General features: G+C 40.5%; 1 protein-coding gene across 2 annotated transcripts in view; it reads right to left on the bottom strand.

The window, feature by feature from the left end:
* MICALL1 (MICAL like 1) overlaps positions 1 to 26,738 on the bottom strand; it is a 127,300-nt gene that overhangs the window by 19,470 nt on the left and 81,092 nt on the right. For both annotated transcript variants that reach the window (XM_053721242.1, XM_053721243.1), the window contains 8 exons: positions 21,318 to 21,649; positions 8,151 to 8,605; positions 6,290 to 6,424; positions 4,924 to 5,050; positions 4,688 to 4,778; positions 2,057 to 2,130; positions 1,801 to 1,915; positions 566 to 612 (listed from right to left, as the gene is read on the bottom strand). In XM_053721242.1, coding sequence (XP_053577217.1) covers positions 566 to 612; positions 1,801 to 1,915; positions 2,057 to 2,130; positions 4,688 to 4,778; positions 4,924 to 5,050; positions 6,290 to 6,424; positions 8,151 to 8,605; positions 21,318 to 21,649 — 1,376 coding nt within the window. The remainder of the gene's footprint in view (positions 1 to 565; positions 613 to 1,800; positions 1,916 to 2,056; positions 2,131 to 4,687; positions 4,779 to 4,923; positions 5,051 to 6,289; positions 6,425 to 8,150; positions 8,606 to 21,317; positions 21,650 to 26,738) is intronic.

Raw genomic sequence — 26,738 nt, 5'->3', positions numbered from 1 at the left:
ACACTTACACAAACGAAAGCGCATGCGCACACATACAATTACACAAACCAACGAGCATGCACACACACACACAAACAAAAATGCATGCACACACACACAAACAAAAATGCATGCACACACATACACACTCATACACTTACACAAACCAAAGCGCATACACACACATACACTTAAGCAAACCAAAGCACATGCACACACATACACAAACCAAAGCGCATGCGCACACATACACAAACCAAAATGCATGCGCACACATACACTTACACAAACCAAAGTGCATGCACACATACGCACACTCATACACTTACACAAACTAAAGCGCATGCACACACACACTCATACACTTACACAAACCAAAGCGCATGCACACACACACTCATACACTTACACAAACCAAAGCGCATGCACACACACACTCATACACAAACCAAAGCGCATGCACACACACGCACTCATACACTAACACAAACCAAAGTGCATGCACACACACACTTACACAAACCAAAACGCACTCACATACACACACTGACACACAAAATCATCACATCCTATGCCTGACTTTTACCTTTTCTCTGGATCATGGCTTCCAGCATCTTATCTTCCTCCTCCTCCCTGCGGAGAGATCCAAATACAATTAAGGAGCACAGCGAAGTAATTTAAGACTTTACATATGTTACATATAAAAAAAAAAAAAAAGAGGAGAGGGTGGTCGTTTCACGGTAAGGACAAATACTGTAATGAATTACAACAATACATGGGGTATACATGAGGGTATCCTAAGAAATGTACACTTAAAAAAATGAAAGACCCATCGAGTCTGCCCATATGTCCTCCTGATCTATCAAAACCTATGTATCTGTCTTTCTATAATAAGATCAACACAGGATATAGCAAAAAGGCAAACTCTGCACAGGACACCCCATAACACAGGGTGAAGGGGTCTAACTTGTGGAATAAAACAAGATTTTTCATCATATAACTCGGTGTGTGCGTAATACATGTGTGTGCACAGTAGTATCTTCTTTACCTCTGTGTGTGCATAATACATGTGTGTGCACAGTAGTATGTGTGTACGTAATACGTGATAAATATGCGTACATAATACATGTGTGTGTATGTGTGTGACACATGTGTATGTGCACAATAGTAGCTTGTCTACCTCTGTATGTGTGTGATACATGTGTGTGTGTGTGTGCGATACATGTGTGTGTGTGTGCAATACATGTGTGTGTGTGTGTGATACAGGTGTGTGTGTGATACAGGTGTGTGTGTGTGTGTGATACAGGTGTGTGTGTGATACAGGTGTGTGTGTGTGATACATGTGTGTGTGTGAGTGCAATACGTGTGTTTGTGTGTGTGCGATACGTGTGTGTGTGCGCGATACATGTGTGTGTGTGAGCGATACGTGTGTGTGTGTGTGTGTGTGCGATACATGTGTGTGTGTGATACAGGTGTGTGTGATACAGGTGTGTGTGTGTGCGATACATGTGTGTGTGTGTGTGCGATACATGTGTGTGTGTGTGTGTGCGATACATGTGTGTGTGTGATACAGGTGTGTGTGATACAGGTGTGTGTGTGATACAGGTGTGTGTGTGTGTGATACATGTGTGTGTGTGAGTGCGATACATGTGTTTGTGTGAGTGCAATACGTGTGTTTGTGTGTGTGCGATACGTGTGTGTGTGCGCGATACGTGTGTGTGTTACATGTGTGTGTGCGCGACATGTGTGTGTGTGCGATACGTGTGTGTGTGTGTGTGTGTGTGCGATACGTGTGTGTGTGCACCACAGCATCATCTATACCTCTGCCTGTCCTCATCCAGGCATTTTACAATAGCATTTCTTTGCTCAATGAGAGTCACCAATTCCTGCATCAGAACCTGCTCGCGCTCCTTGTCCTCTTCTAGCCAGTCTTTCTCTAAATAAAAATAAAAACATCCTGTGTGAGCGGGTGTGTAACGAGCTATAATGTACTGGTAAGTCGATCACTACAATGACTTGATGAATGGTTTTGTTTGCACAAAGTCAGCCCCCCATAAGCAGTTAGCCCCAAACTCACCCGGCTTGTTAAGCAGGCAGCGGAGTTCGTATTCTACATCAGCCTGACGCTGTTCTAGGCTTTGCTGCTTGGACCTGATAGGACACAGATAGTTAGAATTAAAGGACCATTATGCACTCATATACATACAGACTTTTTGAATAGATTGCATGTAGTTTAATTAATGTGGCCCAATGCAGTGTAGGAACGGAACTTCAATCGTAGTAAAATTTAACAATCTTACTCTTACATTTTTACTTTGTCCGTCGCCATTACTCTCCGCCCTCATGGAATGTGAGAGCTAAGTAGGAGGTTTTAAATTGTGACGCATCAGCTGCAGACCAATCCTGACCATTATTTAAATTTCTTACTTCAATCTTACCTCTGCAATTGCGCATGCGTTCTTACTTGCACGCCTTGAGCATGCACGGCATACTTTTGCGCATGTGCATTGCTATATATTCTTATGATACTCGTGTGCACAGAAATGTGTATACCATATCAGCTGTGACATGTGTAGAGTTCAGCGTTTTCATATGTACACCCAATGGATTACTTGGCCCAAAATAAAAAGGAACATTTTTGATTAAACATGGATACCAATGCTTTATAATGTTGACAACTTGCACATTTTTTAACGTATCTTGAAAAAAAAAAAATTGCAGGAAGCACCTTGAATGTATGACAAGTTCCAAACCTTACTGATGATACTTAGATAAGTATCACATCCAGAAAAAAAGTCACCATGTTGTTTGCCAGAGTAGCTAATCCTTGAAAAAGCATTGGGTCGCGTAAGCTTGCACAGCAGAGCGCGATCCCATTCTGAAGACAAGGTGACGTCACAGACAATGGCACGCATGCGCTGTACAACGGATCCCCACAGGAGTGCGCATACCAGAAGCGGCTGAACGTATTCAAAGTTACAGTCTGGGCTTGGTAAGTATTACTAATGTTATAGTGTTGACATGCTAATACCTTCTTTTCCTTTTAGGTTCATAAAGGTCAGGAGGGGTAGAATAAATACACATAATTAGCTGAATCGAATACATGGCAGAAAATATGAGTCCATAATGTCCCTTTAAGAGAAGATGCAGTGAACTGACCTATAATGAGAGGGCTACAGATAAAAGAGCTGATACCGATCAGTTAATCAGGGAGATTGAGTAAGAATTGCAGGGTCAGTCCAGGCTGCTGGTTTACTGTGTTAGGGGCAATGAATGAAATTACAAGGTGGCATAGAGACCGTAATGTATGTGTACACAAGGGGAGCTCATATAAATGCTTGGCTACTGATGTACACAAAGGGAGCTTACAAAAAGGGATACTTGTGTATGCAACGGGAGCCAACAGAATGGACAGAATACTCATGTACACAAAAGGAGCTTATAGAAAAGAAAAGATGCTCACATAAAAGAAAGGGATACTCACGTAACACAAAGGGAGCTCACATAAAGGAAGGGAAACTCTCATAAACAAAAGAAGCTCACATAAAGGAAGGATACTCTTGTACACAAAGGAAGCTCACATAAATGAAGGATACACACATACACAAAGGGAGCTCACATAAAGGAAGGATACTCACATACACAAAGGGAGCTTACATAAAGGAAGGATACTCACATACACAAAGGGAGCTTACATAAAGGAAGAATACTCACATACACAAAGGGAGCTCAAATAAAGGAAGGATACTCTTGTACACAAAGGAAGGATACTCACATACACAAAGGGAGCTTACATAAAGGAAGGATACTCACATACACAAAGGGAGCTCAAATAAAGGAAGGATACTCATATACACAAAGGGAGCTCAAATAAAGGAAGGATACTCTTGTACACAAAGGAAGGATACTCACATACACAAAGGGAGCTTACATAAAGGAAGGATACTCACATACACAAAGGGAGCTCAAATAAAGGAAGGATACTCATATACACAAAGGAAGCTCACATAAAGGAAGGATACTCATATACACAAAGGGAGCTTACATAAAGGAAGGATACTCTTGTACACAAAGGAAGCTCACATAAAGGAAGGATACTCACATAAAGGAAAGGAAACTCTCGTACACAAAGGGAGCTCAAATAAAGGAAGGATACTCTTGTACACAAAGGGAGCTTACATAAAGGAAGGATACTCACATACACAAAGGGAGCTCAAATAAAGGAAGGATACTCACATACACAAAGGGAGCTCAAATAAAGGAAGGATACTCATATACACAAAGGAAGCTCACATAAAAGAAGGATACTCTTGTACACAAAGGAAGCTCACATAAAGGAAGGATACTCATATACACAAAGGGAGCTTACATAAAGGAAGGATACTCTTGTACACAAAGGAAGCTCACATAAAGGAAGGATACTCACATAAAGGAAGGGAAACTCTCGTACACAAAGGAAGCTCACATAAACAAAGGATACTCATGTAAACAAAGGGAGCGCACATAAAGGAAGATGGGGTTCCCAGGAAGGAGTGAGTACTTGTGTACAAAACGGTTGTACATACAGAATGTTTACAATAAGGGCAGAAAACTCATGTACACAAGATGTGTGCAGGGTGGAGAGGGGATACTTGTGCAGACAAGAGGGATATGAAGTGAGGATACTCTTGTACACAACATCTGCATAAGGCGAGTATCGGCTACTCACGTGTACACCAGCTCTGAATCCCTGCGCACCAGCGCGTGCTTCTCCTGAATAAGCTTGAACCAATCCACAAGCAGCGAATCCTCCTCCGTTTCTGTATACACAGAGTAGCAAACAATTTACTCAGAACCCATTACAGGTTACACTTTACCACCCACCCACCTCAGACAACAAAGCGTAACCCTGGAGTCACAGCACAAGTTCATCCTAGAGTTCTCCCAGACCCCCCACATACTCACCATCCTCAAGTCTGCGTAGCCTGTGCTCTAACTCTACCCCGCGCCTCTCCAGCTCATCCAAACGCAGCTCAATGCTTTCCATCTCTATCTGAATCTCATCTTCTGGGATGTAATCATCTGCCTGAACCTGCAAAGGAGACCGAGACATGCTCACTTGTAATCAGCGGTGTTATAAAAGGGGTCATCAATGAAAGGGTATGCACATTTTAAAAGGACATACATAATATTTACTTTATATATGCACAGTATATATCAGTAATTAAGTGCTGCATTACATAAGGTCTGCACACTCAAATGTTTATATATGCACAGTATATATCAGTAATTAAGTGCTGCATTACAAAGGGTCTGCACACACAATAAATGTTTATATATGTACAGTATATATCAGAAATTAAATGCTGTATTAAAAAATGTCTGCACACACAAATATATATGCACAGTATATATCAGTAATTAAGTGCTGCACTACAAAAGGTCTGCACATATAATAACGTTTTTATATATTATGCACAGTATATATCAGTAATTAAGTGCTGCATTACAAAAGGTCTGTGCACACAAATGTTTATATATGCACAGTATATATCAGTAATTAAATGCTGTATTACAAAAGGTGTGCACACAATGTATAATTGTCATGGAGGACAGGTCCGCAAGTAGTGAGCTTCCGATGCTGCATTGCACGGTTAAATGTAACATTGCACAAGAGGTTTCTTCTGCAATGCCGCCCAGTGCTCCTGCACAACCAATTGCTCAAGCCTGGAATGTCAATAACCACAAACAAGCGAGTGTCGTTTGCAGAGATAAAAAAGAAGCAGTTTCTGTGAGCCTGCTATGTATATATGCGAATGCAGCATCATAACTCGACCCCAATAAATGTTTATATACGCACTATATCAGCAATTAAGTGCAGCATTACAAAAGGTCAATGTACTGTGTATGTACAGTACATGTTTTAAAAGCTTTTCCATTGCTTTGCAGTCCAGGGACATAACCATTTAAAGGCCTCTTATCTGATCTCCTCTGCTGACAGTTAGGGACAGCTATTACTGAGTAGCATGTTGCGGGTACACTTCCAAATCACACAGGAGTTAGGAAACACAATAATCATAGATAAGTAGCGAAAAAGGGTGCAAAATAAATCACAAAGATTTTGTTTATTGCACATAAATAAAAGTGTTTTAAGTCAATTTGATCACCAGGCTCCATATAAGATAAGCAACACAGGGTCATGCAAGCAACAATGTGACATTGCAATAAGGATACTAGCAAGAGTAGTTTACGCTTATCACACAACAAGATCTCTAAGAGCAGACACCCAGCAGTGATACAGCACAGCGCACACTGGAAGCTACCGTCTTACCTTGCGCTTGATGAGAGGGAAGCCGTGCCCTGGTGCAGGGGGCCGGGCTGGTTTGGGGCCTTTCGTCGTCTTGTTGTTAATGGGGGAGGTGACAGGAGAGGGTTTTCTATTAAAGGGATTTTCCTTGCATGAAGACTGTGAGAGAGGAAGAGCATGCAGTGAGTGATAGGATCATTCAAATCAACATGACAACATGAAAATTTGATAATCGATGTCAATTGGAAACATGTTTAAAATTGCTGCTCTATCTGAATCATGAAAGTTTATTTTGACTTTACTAACCTTTTAATCGTGTAAGCTTGTAACACAGTTTTAGTAGTATATACACAGATTAACTCATTAATAGTAACTAACTTCTTAAGTAATGTTTAAAGGGACAGTTTACTCAAAAATGTTCTCCCTTTTAATTTGTTCCCAATGATCCACTTTACCTGCTGGAGTGTATTAAATTGTTTACAAATATTTCCTTTACCCTATATTGGCATCTAAAATAGTTCATATAGCCTGTGGTATCCCCACCTATTCTGAAAGTTTCTGGCCTTAGGTCCAAGCTACAGATAAGCTGTGTAAATACAGCCAGAAGAAGAAATTACACTCTCAGTGGGATATAGAACAGATAAGGTAATAAAATATTAATTTTCCATTGTTCTCTCCAAGTATTTATCTTTGGTTTACAGACAGATCTAAGATAAAGACGCAGGTATATGTACACAATGTGATAAACTATTGAGATCTGATTATACCTACAGATATAAGATAAAGAAGCATGTATATGTACAGAATGTGATAAAGTAATGAGATCTGATTATACCTACAGATATAAGATAAAGACACATGCATATGTACATAATGTGATAAAGTAATGAGATCTGATTATACCTACAGATATAAGATAAAGACACATGTATATGTACACAGTGTGATACAGTAATGAGATCTGATTATACCTACAGATATAAGATAAAGAAGCATGTATATGTACACAATGTGATACAGTAATGAGATCTGATTATACCTACAGATATAAGATAAAGACACATGTATATGTACATAATGTGATAAAGTAATGAGATCTGATTATACCTACAGATATAAGATAAAGACACATGTATATGTACATAATGTGATAAAGTAATGATATCTGATTATGCCTACAGATATAAGATAAAGACACATGTATATGTACACAGTGTGATAAAGTAATGAGATCTGATTATACCTACAGATATAAGATAAAGAAGCAGGTATATGTACACAGTGTGATAAAGTAATGAGATCTGATTATACCTACAGATATAAGATAAAGAAGCATGTATATGTACACAATGTGATACAGTAATGAGATCTGATTATACCTACAGATATAAGATACAGACACATGCATATGTACACAATGTGATACAGTAATGAGATCTGATTATACCTACAGATATAAGATAAAGACACATGTATATGTACACAATGTGCTAAAGTAATGAGATCCGATTATACCTATAGATATAAGATAAAGACACATGTATATGTACACAATGTGCTAAAGTAATGAGATCCGATTATACCTAGAAGCTTAACTCATTTTATTAGGTTGTGGCTTCAAAACACAAAATCAGCTAATTCATATACACAAATAAGCCTTAAAAAGCAAATCTCATACATTTTATACTCTGCAGCTGGTAAAAAGTAATTGTTAACACATTAATCGAAAAACAATTTTATAGTACACTATCCCTTTAACTACAATATCATTTTATTTGAGGAGCTATCTTTAGCATGTGTGTGAGTATAAAGCAATGTAGCCATTAGTAACTAGCGGTAGATGCTCCAGTTATAGGTTATGCCCCTCCCTTTCTTCAGGACTCACCTTTGCTGGCTGTTTTGCCTCTGGAGATACCGTACTTTCTTCCTCAGGTTTCTGTTGAGGACTGGATGTAACCGGAGGTTGAGGAGCTGGTCGGCTTGGGCTAACTCGTAGGCTCCCGCAAGAGGAGCTTCTTTGATGGGATGGGCTCCCTTGAGTCACACTCTCATTGGCTAGGTTATTGGAGAAGGAGAGGCTGTTGTTGGCTGATAGGTTAGCTGGGGCTGGACTTTCATCAGCGGATTGGCTAAGATCTGCTGGATGTGGCACATTCTGTGGTCTGAGTGTGGTAGGAGAGTTAATGGAGGGCTCTGAGGAGCTCTTGGCTACACTCTCAGACTCACGGCTTCTGTTCGAGGCCTCTGTAGGAAGACTTTCAGTGCTGAGAGCAGGAGAGGGGCTGCCGGATGGGGGCTCCGAGTGAGAGAGACGGGAGGGCACAAGGCCGACATGACGAACTGCAGTGACGTAATGAAAACATGATGAGCAAAGCAAACAATAACAAGTGGCAGCTACATGACTGAGCATGACAGAGATACTATCACCCCAGGCACCTGACTGCCAGGCACATGAAAACAACGGGAGAGAAAAACAAGTTCATCAGCTCAAGTAAAAAAAAATGAATATTATATGGTACTGACCCCAACAGTCTAAAAAAAACATTCACTTGACTAAAGGATTTTGTTGGACAGGATTAGTCAGTTAGAAAAAAACCCCATAATTTATGTAAGAACTTACCTGATAAATTCATTTCTTTCATATTGGCAAGAGTCCATGAGCTAGTGACGTATGGGATATACAATCCTACCAGGAGGGGCAAAGTTTCTCAAATCTCAAAAGGCCTATTAATACACCCCTCACCACACCCACAATTCAGTTTAACGAATAGCCAAGTAGTGGGGGTTATAGAAAAAGGAGTAAAAAAGCATACAAAAGAGGAACTGGAAATATAATTGTGCTTTTATACTAAAAATCATAACCACAAGAAAAAGGGTGGGTCTAATGGACTCTTGCCAATATGAAAGAAATGAATTTATCAGGTAAGTTCTTACATAAATTATGTTTTCTTTCATGTAATTGGCAAGAGTCCATGAGATAGTGACGTATGGGATAGAAATACTCAAGATGTGGAAGTCTACAGAAGAGTCACTAGAAAGGGAGGGATAAAATAAAAACAGCCATTTTCCGCTGAAAAAAATTAAATCCACAAAAAAAAAATTAAGTTTTTCTCATAAATTGAAAGAAAAAAAAACTTAAAACATTAGCAGAAGAATCAAACTGAAACAGCTGCCTAAAAAACTTTTCTAAGAAAGACTGCTTCAGAAGAAGCAAATATATCAAAATGGTAAAATTTAGTAAATGTATGCCAAGAAGACCAAGTTGCTGCTTTGCAAATCTGATCAACCGAAGCTTCATTTTTAAAAGCCCAAGATGTAGAGACTGATCTAGTAGAATGAGTTGTCCCGCCTCCAAATAAGCTTTATGAATCAAAAGCTTTAACCAAGATGCCAAAGAAATGGCAGAAGCTTTCTGACCTTTCCTAGAACCAGAGAAGATAACAAATAGACTAGAAGTCTTCCTGAAATCTTTAGTAGCTTTAATATAATATTTCAAAGCTCTTACAACATCCAAAAATCTTTTAAGAGCATTCTTGGGATTAGGACACAAGGAAGGAACAACAATTTCCCTACTAACGTTGTAAGAAGTCCGCATAACAGCCTTCTCCTGATGGAAAATCAGAAAAGGAGACTCACAAGAGAGAGTAGACAATTCGGAAACTCTTCTAGCTGAAGAGATAGCCAAAAGAAACAACACTTTCCAAGAAAGTAATTTAATATCTAAAGAATGTATAGGCTGAAAAGGAGGAGCCTGCAAAGTCTTCAAAACCAAATTAAGACTCCAAGGAGGAGAGATTGATTTAATAACAGGCTTGATACGAACAAAAGCCTGAATAAAACAGTGAATATCAGGAAGCTTAGCAATCTTTCTATGAAATAAAACAGAAATAGCAGATATGTGTCCCTTCAAAGTACTTGCAGACAAACCTTTATCCAAACCATCCTGAAGAAACTGTAAAATTCTAGGAATTCTAAAAGAATGCCAGGAGAATTTATGAGAAGAACACCATGAAATATAGGTCTTCCAAACTTGATAATAAATCTTCCTTGAAACAGACTTACGAGCCTGTAGCATAGTATTAATCACTGAGTCAGAGAAACTTCTATGACTAAGCACTAAGCGTTCAATTTCCATACCTTCAAATTTAACGATTTGAGATCCTGATGGAAAAACGGCCCTTGAGACAGAAGGTCTGGTCTCAGAGGAAGTGGCCAAGGCTGGCAACTGGACATCCAAACAAGATCCGCATACCAAAACCTGTGAGGCCACGCTGGTGTTATAAGAAACACAAACAATTGTTCCATAATGATCTTGGAAATCACTCTTGGGATCAAGAACTAGAGGCAGAAAGATATAAGCAGGTTGGTAAAACCAAGGAACTGCTAAAGCATCAACCATCTCCGCCTGAGAATCTCTAAACCTGGACAGGTATCTGTGAAGTTTCTTGTTTAGATGAGAAGTCATCAGATCTATTTCTGAAAGACCCCACATCTGTACAATCTGACAAAATACATCTGGATGGAGAGACCACTCCCCCGGATGTAAGGTCTGACGGCTGAGATAATCCGCTTCCCAATTGTCTACACCTGGGATATGCACCCAAGAAATTAGACGAGAGCTGGATTCTGCCCAAGAAAGTATCCAAGATACATCTTTCATAGCTAGGGGACTGCGAGTCCCACCCTGATGATTGATATATGCCACAGTTGTGATATTGTCCGTCTGAAAACAAATAAATGGTTCTCTCTTTAACACAGGTCAAACCTGAAGAGCCCTGAAAATAGCACAGAGTTCTAAAATATTGATTGGTAACCTCGCCTCTTGAGGTTTCCAAACCCCTTGTGCTGTCAGAGATCCCAGACAGCTCCCCAACCTGAAAGACTTGCATCTGTTGTGATCACAGTCCAGGTAGGACGAACAAAAGAGGCCCCCTGAATTAAACAAAGATTGTCTAACCACCAAGTCAGAGAGAGTTGAATGTTGGGATTTAAGTATATCAATTGTGATATCCGAGTATAATCCCTGCACGATTGATTCAACATACAAAGCTGCAGAGGTATCATGAAAACGAGCAAAGGGGATCGCGTCCAATGCTACAGTCATGAAACTTGAAACTTCCATGCACATAGCCACTGAAGGGAATGATTGCGACTGAAGGCTTCGACAAGCTAAAACCAATATAATTAGTCTCTTGTCTGTTAAGGACAGAGTCATGGACAATGAATCTATCTGGAAACCTAAAAAGGTTACCCTTGTCTGAGGAATCAAGAAACCCTTTGGTAAATTGATCCTCCAACCATGTTTTTGAAGAAACAACACTAGTTGATTTGTGTGAGATTCGGCTAAATGTAAAGACTGAGGTAGTACCAAGATATCGTCCAAATAAGGAAACACCACAATACCCTGTTCTCCGATTACAGATAAAAGTGCACCGAGAACCTTTGAAAAGATTCTTGGAGATGTTGCTAGGCCAAATGGAATAGCAACAAATTGGTAATGCTTGTCTAGAAAAGAGAATCTCAGAAACCGATAGTGGTTTGGATAATTCCGAATGTGAAGATATGCATCCTGTAAGTCTATCGTGGACATATAATGACCTTGCTGAACAAAAGGCAGAATAGTCCTTATAGTCTTGAAAGTTGGGACTCTTACAAAACTATTCAAAAACTTCAGATCCAGAACTGGCCAGAATTAATTTTCTTTCTTTGGGACAATGAATAGATTTGAATAAAACCCCAGACCCTGTTCCTGAAATGGAACTGGTATGATTACCCCTGAAAGCTCTAGATCTGAAACACACTTCAGAAAAGTCGGAGCCTTCACCGGATTTGCTGGAACGTGAGAGAGAAAAAATCTTCTCACAGGAGGTCTTACTCTGAATCCTATTTGATACCCTTGAGAGACAATACTCTAAATCCACTGATTTTGAACAAAATCTGCCCTAATATCTTGGAATAATTTCAATCTGCCCCCCACCAGTTGAACTGGATCGAGGGCCGCACTTTCATGCAGACTTGGGGGCTGGCTTTGGTTTCTTAAAAGGCTTGGATTTATTCCAACTTGAAGGTTTCCAATTGGAACCAGAGTCTTTAGGGGAAGAGTTGGTTTTCTGTTCCTTATTCTGTCGAAAATAACTTAAACGATAAGAAGCCTTAGATTTACCCTTAGATCTTTTATCCTGAAGCAAAAAAACTTCCTTCCCCCCAGTGATAGTTGAAATAATTGAATCCAACTGAGAACCAAATAAATTGTTACCTTGAAAAGAAAGAGAATCATCTAGACGTAGATACCATGTCAGCATTCCAAGAGTTGAGCCATAAAGCTCGTCTAGCTAAAATAGCTAAAGACATAGATTTAACATCTATTTTGAGGATATCAAAAATGGCATCACAGATAAAATGATTAGCATGTTGAAGCAAACAAGCAATGCTAGACAAATCAGGATCCGTTTCCTTTTGCGCTAGGCTATCTAACCAAAAGGTTGATGCAGCCGCAACATCAGCCATAGAAAGAAGATAGCCAGAATATAAATAAGCTTTCCTTAGATAAGATTCAAGTTTCCTAGATAAAGGATCTTTAAAAGAAGTACTGCCTTCCATTGGAATAGTAGTACGTTTGGCAAGAGAAGAAATAGCCCCATCAACTTTGGGGACTTTTCCCAAAAACTCTAATCTAGCCGCTGAGAAAGGGTACAACCTTTTAAAACTAGAAGAAGGAATGAAAGAAGTACCAGGCTTAAACCATTAGCAATCACATCAGAAATAGCATCAGGAACTGGAAAAACCTTAGGAGTAACCACAGGAGGTTTATAAACAGAATTTAAATGTTTACTAGTTTTGATATCAAGAGGACTAGACTCCTCAATATCCAAAGTAACAAACACTTCTTTTAACAAGTAACGAATATATTCAATCTTGAAAAGATAAGTAGATTTGTCAGTGTCAATGTCTGAGGTAGGATCTTCTGAATCAGAGAGACCCTCATCAGAGGAGGATATTTCATTATGTTGTCGGTCATTAGAAATTTCATCAATTTTATGAGAAGTTTTAAAAGACCTTTTACGTTTATTAGAAGGTGGAATAGCAGACAAAGCCTTCTGTATCGCATGAGCAATATAATTTTTCATATCAACAGGGATATCATGTACATTAGATGTTGAAGGAACAACAGAAACTGTATTAGTACTGATGGAAACATTTTCAGCATGCAAAAGCTTATCATGACAACGGTTACATACTACAGCTGGAGATATAATCTCAGTTAATTTACAATAGATACACTTAGGTAGAACTGTGATCAGGCAGCAGGGTTCCAACAGTTGCTTCTGAAACAGGATCAGATTGAGACATCTTGCAAAATGTAAAAGAAAAAACAACATTAAAGCAAAATTTCCTTATATGGCAGTTTCAGGAATGGGAAAAAATGCAAACAGCATAGCCCTCTGAGCATACAGAAGGCAAGAGGCATAAAGGAAGTGGGGTGAAAAAATAAACAAAATTTTTTGGCGCCAAGAATGACGCACCACGCAAAAGGAAGTTAAGAAGGAAGTTTTTTGACACAATGAGTCCACAGATCATCTTAATTACTATTGGGAATACCACTCCTGCCCTGCAAGAGGCGGCAAAGAGCACAACAGCAAAGCTGTTAAATATCACCTCCCTTCCCTCCCAACCCAGTCATTCGACTGAAGTAAAGGAGAGAAAGGAAGTAACAAGGTGCAGAGGGGTCTGAAGTTTATAACCTACAAACTGTCTATCAAGACCAGGGCAGGCCGTGGACTCATTGTGTCAAAACAAATAAAAAATTATCAGGTAAGCATACATTTTATTTTATTTTTAATGACACAATGAGTCCACGGATCATCATAATTACTATTGGGAATCAATACCCAAGCTAGAGTACACAGATGATACGGGAGGGACTAGACAGGGAACCTAAACGGAAGACACCACTGATTGAAGAACCTTTCTCCCAAAAGCAGCCTCAGCCGAGGCAAAACTATAAAATTTGTAGAATATGGAAAAAGTGTGAAGAGAAGACCAAGTTGCAGCCTTGCAAATCTGTTCCACAGAAGCTTAATTTTTGAAAGCCCATGAGGAAGCAACAGCCCTCGTGGAATGAGCTGTAACTCTCTCTGGAGGCTGCTGTCCAGCAGTCTCATATGCAAAACGTATGATACTCTTCAGTCAAAAAGAAAGAGAAGTAGCCGTAGTTTTCTGACCCCGAAGTTTTCCCGAGAAAACCCCAAATAAGGCAGAAGACTGACGAAATTCCTTAGTCGCCTGCAGGTAAAACTTTAAGGCATGTCCAAATTGTGCAAAAGCCTTTCCTTCTGGGAGGTAGGATTAGGACACAATGAAGGAACAACAATCTCCTGATTAAAGCTCCGATCAGAAACAACTTTAGGAAGAAATCCTAATTTAGTACGTAAAACTACCTTATCTGAATGAAAAATAAGGTAAGGAGACTCGTACTGCAAAGCCGAGAGCTCTGACACTCTGTGAGCAGAATAAATAGCAACAAGGAATAAAACTTTCCAAGATAACTTAATATCTAAGGAATGCATAGGCTCAAGGGGCTCACGGAGTCCCTTGAAGAACCTTGAGAACTAAATTAAGACTCCACAGAGGAGTAACTGGCTTGAACACAGGCCTGATCCTGACCAAGGCCTGACAAAAAGACTAAGTCTGGAACATCTGCAAGACGCTTGTGTAGCAAGATAGATAAGGCAGAGATTTGACCTTTAGAGAACTTGTCAATAATCCTTTCTCCAAACCCTCTTGGAGAAAGGACAAAATTCTAGGAATCCTAACTCTACTCCATGAGTAGCCCTTAGATTCACCCCAATATAGATATTTACGCCATATCTTATGGTAAATCCTTCTAGTTACAGGCTTACAAGCCTGAATCATGGTCTCTATGACCGATTCAGAAAAACCCTGCTTGGATAAAATTAAATGTTCAATCTTCAAGCAGTCAGCTTCTGAGAAACTAGATTTGGGTGAAGGAAGGGTCTTTGAATTAGAAGGTCCTTCCTCAATGGTAGTCTCCACGGTGGCAGAGACGACATGTCCACCAGATCTGCATACCAAATCCTGTGAGGCCAAGCCGGTGCAATGAGGATCACCGAGCCTCTCTCCTGCTTGACTCGAGCAATGACCCGAGGAAGAAGAGCAAACGGAGGAAATATGTATGCTAGATTGAAGGTCCAAGGAACTGCCAGGGCATCTATCAGCTCCGCCTGGGGGTCCCTGGACCTCGACCCGTACCTCGGGAGCTTGGCATTCTGTCGAGATCCCATGAGATCTAATTCCGGCTGAGAATCAAGCTGGAGAACACTTCCGGATGGAGTTCCCACTCCCCCAGATGAAAGGTCTGCCTGCTCAGGAAGTCCGCCTCCCTGTTGTCCACCCCAGGGCTATGGATCGCCGACAGACAGCAAGAATGGGCCTCCGCCCACTGAATTTTTTTGGTTACCTCTGTCATCGCTAAGGAACTTCTCGTTCCTCCCTGATGATTGATGTAAGCCACTGAATTTCAGTTGTCCGACTGGAACCTGATAAACTGGACCGAGGCTAACTGGGGCCAGGCCAGGATCGCATTGAAGATCGCTCTCAGCTCTAGAATGTTTATGGGGAGAACAGACTCTGACTGAGTCCAAGTTCCCCGAGCCTTTAGGGAGCCCCAAACTGCTCCCCATCCTAGAAGGCTGGCGTCTGTTGTCACAATGACCCAGGATGGTCTGCGAAAGCAGATCCCCTGAGAAAGATGGTGCAGAGACAACCACCATTGAAGCGAGTCCCTTGTCTCCTGCTCCAGTAGTATTCGAGGAGACAAATCTGCATACTCTCCGTTGCACTGCCCGAGCATGTCTAACTGTAGAGGTCTGAGGTGGAACCGAGCAAACGGGATGATTTCCATTGCTGCAACCATCAGCCCGATTACCTCCATGCACTGAACCAGTGATGGCCGAGGAGTGGACTGAAGAGCTAGACAAGTATTGAAAAAATCTTTGATTTCCTGACTTCTGTCAGAAAAATCTTCATAGATATGGAATCTATTATTGTTCCTAAGAAAGAAACCCTTGTGTCTGGCACTAAGGAGCTCTTTTCTAGAATTATCTTCCAACCGTGAGATCGCAGGAAGGACAACAAAGTTTCCGTGTGTGATCTTGCTTGTTGAAGGGATGGCGCCTGGACCAGGATGTCGTCCAGATATTGCGCCACTGCAATGCCCCGTAAAAGAATCACCGCCAATAGCGAACCCAGAACCTTTGAAAGAATTCTGGGAGCTGTGGCAAGACCGAAGGGAAGAGCCACGAATTGGAAGTGTTTGACTTGAAAAGCAAACCTCAGAAACTTGTGATGATCCTTGTGAATGGGAACATGCAGGTACACGTCCTTTAAATCCACAGTTGTCATAAACTGACCCTCTTGGTCCAAGGGGAGAATGGAATGAATAGTTTCCATCTTGAAGGACAGTGCTCTGAGGAATTTGTTTAGACTCTTGAGATCTAATATCGGTCTGAAGGATCCCTCTTTTTTGGGGACCACGAACAGATTGGAATAAAATCCCAGACCCTGTTCCTGATTCGGAACAGGAACTATCACTCCCATGTCGAAGAGGTCTCTTACACAGCATAAGAACGCCTCTCTTTTTGTCTGGTCTACAGATAATCTTGAAAGCAGAAACCTGCCTCTGGGAGGAAAACTTTTGAACTTTATTTTGTATCCCTGGGACACTATGTCTACTGCCCAGGGATCCGGAACATCTCGAGCCCAAGCCTGAGCGAAGAAGGAAAGTCTGCTCCCTACAAGATCCGGTCCCGGATCGGGGGCATGCCCTTCATGCTGTCTTAGATTCAATAGCAGGCTTCTTGGATTGTTTTCCCTTATTCCAAGATTGATTGGGTCTCCATGCAGGCTTAGACTGTTCCTGCTTGGAGGTGGAAGAGAAAGAATTTCCCTTGAAATTTCAAAAGGAACGAAAATTACTTTGACGTCCCTTTTGTTTGTTTCTCTTATCCTGCGGGAGAAGATGACCCTTACATCCTGTAACAGAAATGATCTCCGTCAAGCCCGGTCCAAACAAGGTCTTCCCCTTGTAAGGGATCACTAAAAGTTTAGACTTAGAGGACACATTCGCAGACCAAGGTTTTAACCATAAGGCCCTGCAAGCTAGAACAGAGAAACCTGAAATCTTTGCTCCCAGCTTGATAACTTGCAGGGAAGCATCCGTAATAAAGGAATTAGCTAATTTAAGAGCTTTTATCCTATCCTGGATCTCATCCAGGGGAGTTTCTGTCCTAATAGCATCGGCCAACGCATCAAACCAGTATGATGCCACACTGGTGACAGTAGCAATGCACACAGCTGGTTGCCACTGTAAACCCTGGTGTACATACATTTTTTTAAGCAACCCCTCTAGTTTTTTATCCATAGGATCTTTAAACGCACAACTATCCTCAATGGGAATAGTAGTTCTCTTGGCCAGAGTGGAAACTGCTTCTTCCACCTTGGGGACTGTTTGCCAAGCCTCCTTAACCATGTCGGCTGTGGGAAACATCTTTTTAAATATAGGAGATGGAGAAAAAGGGATACAAGGTCTCTCCCACTCCTTATTAATGATCTCAGAAGCTCGGTCTGGTACAGGAAACACATCTATCGAGGTTGGAACCTCAAAATATTTGTTAAGCTTACTGGATTATTTAGGATTAATAACGACCGTGGAGTCGTTGTCGTCCAATGTAGCTAAAACCTCCTTAAGTAGAAGACGGAAGTGCTCTATCTTAAACCTGAAATAAACTACTTCAGTATCAGTAAGGGGGATTACACTGTCAGAATCTGAAATTTCACCTTCAGATGCTACCGCAGTATCCTCCTCATCAGGCTTCTGGGAGGGAGCATCCGCAATAGCAAGAACTCCGTCAGAAACCTCACCTACTGAATGTCTGGTTTTCTCTTACGCTTTCCTTGCATCATTGGAAAAGCAGACAACGCATCTGAAACTGCAGAAGACATGAGGGAAGCAATGTCTTGTAAAGTAACCCCTGCAGGACTTATAGAGGAAGCGCAGGGCACTGCTTGCGAGGGCGGTAAACCTTGGGGCGCTTGAGAAGAAAGCTGTGGCATAGATCGATCATTAGCATTAGACTCATGAACAGCATCCTCTTTAGTAAATGATGATTCAGCAAAAAGTCTTTCCCTGTAGCTTAAAGTCCTCTCAATACATGAGGAACAAAAAGGGATTGGTGGTTCCACATTGTCATCAAAGCATAAAGAACAAGTGACAGCTTGCAAAGACTCTTGGTCCATCTTAACTTCACAATAGGTCACAAAATTTAAAACTGACAAAAAAACGTTACTGTTTCTTTAAATGTTAAAACTTTTAACTTTTTTTTTTCTTCTTCTTTATTAGCGTATGTACTACAGAATTATAAAATGGCCCTGCAGAACACTTCTACACCTCTGCAGTACTTTGCTGAGGTGCCTACCTGTCTGAAGAAACGACCCTCACGGCATAGACAGGAGCTGTAAGAACCGGAACTCTGCAGGCTAAGAAACGCATTCAATTCTCTGAAGGATTTCGTTCCCTCAACCAGAGATGCGGAGGAGAAAATTAAACGAGTGCTACTTCTATACTAAGTGCGCAGTTACCACAAACAGGAAAATGAATCAAGAAAAAGCGTGCAATGCTTTCCCCTAAAACCGCCCATCGTTGGCGTGCCAAATTCCGCCATCTCCCGGTCGCGTGTAATTAATAAAAACGCCGGGAGAGGAAAACCACCAACAGCCAATGTGTTCAGCCCCAGTGCCTGCGCCGTTACTGTCAAATAAAGTGCCCATTTCCCATGAGTCTCTTTATTACCCCATATGAGTCAAATGCCTCCGTTTCTGAGAACAGTCCCCCAGATACTAAGTCAGCACTTACATCCCCATCTGCCCGACAGTAAAGGCAGCTCCCAGGTTTAAGAGGTCCTCTCCCTCCTATGGACCTGTGACAAAGGAAAAGACTGAGTAAGATCCCTCAGTTTTTCAGAAGTAGGGCAGCATCAGTATGGGAGGCGCAGTGAGAATTATGTCCCACAAGTTCCCATTGCTCTAAAGCCACCAATGCTCTACTGAAGAGACTGATATGGACTACGGCTACACCCCAGGACAAAGCAGCACAATCCTGTACTACTTTAAAATAATAAACTCGTGATTGAAGTATCTTTATCTAACACCTAATTTACCATCTCCTTGCTCGTAACGTAGGCAAAGAGAATGACTGGGGTGGGAGGGAAGGGAGGTGATATTTAACAGCTTTGCTGTTGTGCTCTTTGTCGCCTCCTGCAGGGCAGCAGTGGTATTCCCAATAGTAATTAAGAGTCTCTTTGGAGTCTCTTTAAAGGAACACTGAACCCAAATTTTTTCTTTCGTGATTCAGATAGAGCATCCAATTTTAAGCAACTTTCTAATTTACTCCTATTATCAATTTTTTTTCGTTCTCTTGCTATCTTTATTTAAACATAGAAACATAGAATTTGACGGTAGATAAGAACCAAAAAGGCCCATCAAGTCTACCCATATTACATGTTACTTTTTCCTTAGGATAGCCTTATGCATGTCCCAGGCATTTTTAAATTTGAAAAATAATGCATTGTTGGTTCAGTATCCTGGACAGCACTTGTTTTTTTTGGTAGGTTAATTTATCCACCAATCAGCAAGAACAACCCAGTTTGTTCACCAAAAATGGGCCGGCATCTAAACTTACATTCTTGCTGTTCAAATAAAGATACCAAGAGAATGAAGAAAAGATAATAGGAGTAAATTAGAAAGTTGCTTAAAATTGCTGCTCTATCTGAATTATGAAATAAAAAAACAGAATTTATGTTTACCTGATAAATTACTTTCTCCAACGGTGTGTCCGGTCCACGGCGTCATCCTTACTTGTGGGATATTCTCTTCCCCAACAGGAAATGGCAAAGAGCCCAGCAAAGCTGGTCACATGATCCCTCCTAGGCTCCGCCTTCCCCAGTCATTCGACCGACGTAAAGGAGGAATATTTGCATAGGAGAAATCATATGATACCGTGGTGACTGTAGTTAAAGAAAATAAATCATCAGACCTGATTAAAAAACCAGGGCGGGCCGTGGACCGGACACACCGTTGGAGAAAGTAATTTATCAGGTAAACATAAATTCTGTTTTCTCCAACATAGGTGTGTCCGGTCCACTGCGTCATCCTTACTTGTGGGAACCAATACCAAAGCTTTAGGACACGGATGATGGGAGGGAGCAAATCAGGTCACCTAGATGGAAGGCACCACGGCTTGCAAAACCTTTCTCCCAAAAATAGCCTCAGAAGAAGCAAAAGTATCAAATTTGTAAAATTTAGTAAAAGTGTGCAGTGAAGACCAAGTCGCTGCCTTACATATCTGATCAACAGAAGCCTCGTTCTTGAAGGCCCATGTGGAAGCCACGGCCCTAGTGGAATGAGCTGTGATTCTTTCAGGAGGCTGCCGTCCGGCAGTCTCATAAGCCAATCTGATGATGCTTTTAAGCCAAAAAGAGAGAGAGGTAGAAGTAGCTTTTTTGACCTCTCCTTTTACCAGAATAAACTCTAAGCCATCTCCGTGGAGATGTTGCCTGTACAACGGCAAAGAGAATGACTGGGGAAGGCGGAGCCTAGGAGGGATCATGTGACCAGCTTTGCTGGGCTCTTTGCCATTTCCTGTTGGGGAAGAGAATATCCCACAAGTAAGGATGACGCCGTGGACCGGACACACCTATGTTGGAGAAATGTGGGTTCAGTGTCCATTTAATAAACTTGCCAATTAGAGCCGGGTGCACAGAGAAGGGGGATTTTATTACCATATATATATGTATAAAATGTAGGTAAGTATAGGCTAATATAAAGGTATAGGTTTATTTACTGGAAAATCCAACAAAGTATAGAATATTTATTTGGTTATTTTTCTTATATTTTCTTGACAGGGTATTTTTGGGAAGAATTGATTGTGGTTTTATTATGTAATAATGATAGGATAACAAAAAGCGAGCGTTCTTACCCAATGGAGAAGCGCTGGGAGCTTTAGGGGCGGGCCGTTTGCGAGTCTTGGGACTACTGGTTGGAGTGATCCCGTACCACGGATGAGTCGGCTTCAGACAATTGTTGTCGGATATTTCTTCTTCCTCCTCATCCTCAAACGGATTGTATGGTTTGGGTGTTCCAGAGGGGCTGGGCCTCTCCGTCTCCTCCTGAGAACTGCTGGGTTTTTCTATTCCCTCTTCCTGCTTTGGTTCCGCGGTGGGAGGGAGAGGCGCAGCTCTTCGTTTTGATTCTGCTGCAGGGACCAGGGATATCCAGGGTGGGTCTTTTTGCTTCCTTCCTGTGTCCTCCCTGAAATCAAAGTAAAGCAAAATTAAAGAGACACGAAACCCCAATGTATTTATGTTTTTATCATTCAGATAGAACATAACATTTTAAAAAACAAAATGTACTTCTATTATCTAACTTGCTTTGTACTCTTGATATCTTTAGTTGAAAAGTATACCTAGGTAAACTCAGGAGCTGTGAGCTAGCTGCTGATTGGTGGTTGTACTTATATGCCTCTTTTCACTGGCTTACCAACAAGTTCAGCTAATGCATTACTGCTCCTTCAATAAAGGATACCAAGAGCATGAAGCAAAATTGATAGAAGTAAATTGGGAAGTTGTTTAAAACTGTATTTTCTATCTGAATCATAGAAGAATCAGTTATAGTTTCACATCCCTTTAAAATAAATTGATCACATATTGTAGCACAGAAGAAAACAATGTATTTAAAGGGACATTCTAGAATAGAGCTCTCTTTTCTTATAGCATTTTATGTTAAAGAAATTAATTTTTTTAACAATGTGTTTAACGCCTTAAAAAGACATGTAGTTTACTTGGCCCCTGGAACACCCCCTTTATGCTGCTTCAGATTTAAATAGTAGAGCATACGCATGTATGCTGGCTGCTCCTGATTCGCTCACCAGCTTCTTCCTCATTTAAAGAGGGACAAAACAGCTTTGACTATGTATTTAAACCACACTCATGGAATTAAACACATAGTAAAATAAATGATGTGTTTTAAATTATACAGCTGTAATAAAACAGTTACTTGCAATACTAGACTGTCCCTTTAATTAAACAACTGTACAATTCAAATCTATTTCCAGGGGAATCACATCTGAAACTGGTCCACAACCAAATTCCAATTATAGATCAAAGATAGGAAAAAAAGATCAAAGCTCAACAATCAAAACATACATCTACATAATTCTAGAGAACATATGTTTATCTTAATTCTCTAACCGACTATGGGTTATTGAATAAAGCAAGTTTATGTCATTTAAAAATTTCAGATTCTCTCAGCCATGTACACAAGAAATAATAAAAAAGTCCCATATATTTCTTTGCGACTCTGGCATACAGTCAGAAGCAGTTTTGTATATTTCCGAGCTCTAACTGATGCAACGGGGATTTTTTAAGGAAATATGAAACTCACATTTTTCTTTCATGATTCATATAGAGCAGCAATTTTAAAGCAACTTTCTAATTTACTCCTATTAACAATTTTTCTTCATTCTCTTAGTATCTTTATTTGAAAAAGCGTGAAAGTAAGCTTAGGAGCTGGCCCATTTTTGGTTCAGCACCGGGTAGTGCTTGCTGATTGGTTGCTAAATGTAGTGATACCCAGGGTGCTGAACCAAAAATGGGTCAGCTCCTAAGATTACTTTCCTGCTTTTTCAAATAAAGATACAAAGTGAATGAAGAAAAATTGATAATAGGAGTAAATTAGAAAATTGCTGCTCTATCTGAATCATGAAAGAAAAAAAAAATGTGTTTTATATCCCTTTAAGGGACACATTTTCAAAACACATTTCTTTATAATGCAAGTTCCTGTCCTGGGGGGGAAAAACTAATTCAGGGAACGAAAAAAGCAGGCACTGCACAGGGGTACCATTTAGGGTTAAAAGTTCCAAGTTTATTAGATGCTAAAAAAAACACAGCAACAACCGTTGTAAGCACATGAAAGCCAACAGACACAAACGACTGACGCGTTTTGCGCCCCCTAGTGGCGCTTATTCATAGACACAATAATTACACCAAACGGACCCCATTTAAAGGATCAACCTGCAATCGATAGGCTCAAACCTGGCCACAGGTAAAAAATTAAGCCAAGTCAGCAGGAGAGCTCCCCCTATGGGGGCGTTCAAGTGTAAACTAATACATGTTAAAAGAAACAGATCCATATTGTTACACATAATGTTTTTTTGGGGGGAGACATGATACATAAGGGACAATTTTGTCACGTTTAACAATATATTGAGGTCCTAGTGACAAGGTAAAAGTAGAAATTACATATGCTGTACTGAGTTATGGGAGGCTAGGTAAGGGACCATTATGAATAAATTAATTTGCTATGGTCAAACTCTATATAATCTACCATTTTTATATAACTGTTAAGAAAATAATTTTTATTCTACCTCAAGTTTAATTCTAATTAAAATTTCAATTTTTAGAACTCTGAACTTCAAATTTCAAAATCCAAACATTATACATGAATATTACATTTTAATGGGAAACCTCAGTATTCATGAAAAGGGAGGGCAACATCGACCCACAAACTTAGGGGTGACGAACATAGTTACACAAAACTCTGTCAAAATGAGTTGATGTCACTAATTGACAACTAATTTTGATAGAGTTTTGTGTAACTAAACCCCTAAGTTTGTGGGTCGATGTCGCCCTGTAATATTCATGTATGTTTGGATTTTGAAATTTGAAGTTCAGAGTTCTAAAAATTTAAATTTAATTTAGAATTAAAATTGAGGTTCTGCAAAATTCTTTTCTTAACAGTTATATAAAAATGGTAGATTCAAAATTATTTTCTTAACAGTTATATAAAAATGGTAGATTATATAGAGTTTGACCATAGCAAATTAATTTATTCATAATGGTCCCTTACCTAGCATCCCATAACTCAGTACAGAAAGCATATGTAATTTCTACTTTTACCTTGTCACTTGTTAGAAATTGTAAATTTAAGGCTAGGACCTCAATATATTGTTAAACTTGACAAAAATGTCCCTTATGTATCATGTCTCCCCCCAAAAAAACATTATGTGTAACAATATGGATCTGTTTCTTTTAACATGTATTAGTTTACACTTGAACGCCCCCATAGGGGGAGCTCTCCTGCTGACTTTGCTTAATGTTTTACCTGTGGCCAGGTTTGAGCCTATCAATTGCAGGTTGATCCTTCAAATGGGGTCCGTTCAATGTAATTATTGTGTATATGAATAAGCGCCACTAGGGGGCGCGAAACGCGTCAGACGTCCGTGTCTGTTATCCGTCTGCCTTTTTTGTTGGGTTTCATGTGCTTACAACGATTGTTGCTGTGTTTTTTTAGAATCTAATAAACTTGGAACTTTTAACCCTAAATGGTACCCCTGTGCAGTGCCTGCTTTTTTCGTTCCCTGCATTGAAGCTTCCGTGGCGCGATTCTGCCACGGCACTCCGTTTCCATTGGAGGACTGTGGATGGCCTTTCTGGCGGGTTCACTTCAGCTATTGGTACGCCGAGGATCGGATGTTGCTTGGGCACACGCGTACTGTGTGTGTCAGGAAAAAACTATTGGTTTCATGCTAGGCTCGCAGAGCGTTGCTCTAATTAGCCAAAGGAAATCAGTAGGAAGTGCACATCTAGTGCTGCTGTAGAAGTCGCAGCTTTTATAGCAGTCTCATTTAAAAACACGAACACGTTTAAATGCATTATTGGAAATTGCTCAGTATATTATCCTTTTACATTATTTTTTTATTGGAAGGTTTCTTTATAACAAAAACAAAACAGTTGGACAGCTTAGCAGTTTTACATGTCGCTAACAAAAACTGAAATATTTTGAAATTGAACCTTAAGTTGTAAAAGACCTAGAAGATGCTAAATTCTCACAGCCGATGCGAAGCGCTCAGGCTATCGTAAGGACTGGAGCTAAAGTAACAGAGGAACAGTGTACTGTAACATTGTTTTTTACAATTACTTGTTACTCCAGCTGCAAAGTGTATGAGAAATTCTTCCTCTAAGTATATTTTTGTATATGAAATATCCGTTTCTGCTAAGTGAAACCACAACCCAATTAAATTAGATAGGCTTGCAGGGAATTAGCTTCTCTATATATATTTAAACAAAATCATCCTTACTGTGTACAGTCTAACTACAGGACATGCACACAACCGGTATACAGTTAGTGTCTCTCCTCTCTTCCCTGCAGAGATAGCGGTTACTGTGTACAGTCTGTAACTACAGGACATGCACACAACCGGTATACAGTTAGTGTCTCTCCTCTCTTCCCTGCAGAGATAGCGGTTACTGTGTACAGTCTGTAACTACAGGACATGCGCACAACCAGTATACAGTTAGTATCTCCCTTCTCTTCCTGCAGAGATAGCGGTAACTGTGTACATTCTGTAACTACAGGACATGCGCACAACTTGTATACAGTTAGTATCTCCCCTCTCTTCCTGAAGAAATAGCTGTTACTGTGTACAGTCTGTAACTACAGGACATGCGCACAACCAGTATACAGTTAGTATCTCCCTTCTCTTCCTGCAGAAATAGCGGTTACTGTGTACAGTCTGTAACTACAGGACATGCGCACAACTTGTATACAGTTAGCATCTCCCCTCCCTTCCTGCAGAAATAGCGGTTACTGTGTACAGTCTGTAACTACAGGACATGCGCACAACCAGTATACAGTTAGTATCTCCCTTCTCTTCCTGCAGAAATAGCGGTTACTGTGTACAGTCTGTAACTACAGGACATGCGCACAACCAGTATACAGTTAGTATCTCCCTTCTCTTCCTGCAGAGATAGCGGTTACTGTGTACAGTCTGTAACTACAGGACATGCGCACAACTTGTATACAGTTAGCATCTCCCCTCTCTTCCTACTGAGATAGCGGTTACTGTGTACAGTCTGTAACTACAGGACATGCGCACAACCAGTATACAGTTAGTATCTCCCCTCTCTTCCTGAAGAAATAGCGGTTACTGTGTACAGTCTGTAACTACAGGACATGAGCACAACCAGTATACAGTTAGTATCTCCCTTCTCTTCCTGCAGAAATAGCGGTTACTGTGTACAGTCTTTAACTACAGGACATGCGCACAAGACGTATACCGTTAGTATCTCCCCTCCCTTCCTGCAGAAATAGCGGTAACTGTGTACAGTCTGTAACTACAGGACATGCGCACAACCGGTATACAGTTAGTATCTCCCCTCTCGTCCCTGCAGAAATAGCAGTAACAGTGTACAGTCTGTAACTACGGGATATGAGCATAACCGGTATACAGTTAGTATCTCCCCTCTCTTCCTGCAGAAATAGCAGTAACTGTGTACAGTCTGTAACTAAAGGACATGCTCACAAGACGTATACAGTTAGCATCTCCCCTCTCTTCCCTGCA

Source organism: Bombina bombina, chromosome 7 (genome assembly GCF_027579735.1).
Source record: "Bombina bombina isolate aBomBom1 chromosome 7, aBomBom1.pri, whole genome shotgun sequence".
Lineage (NCBI taxonomy): Eukaryota > Metazoa > Chordata > Amphibia > Anura > Bombinatoridae > Bombina > Bombina bombina.
The sequence above is the reverse complement of the archived record's forward strand: the minus strand, read 5'-3'. Positions and strand labels throughout refer to the sequence as shown.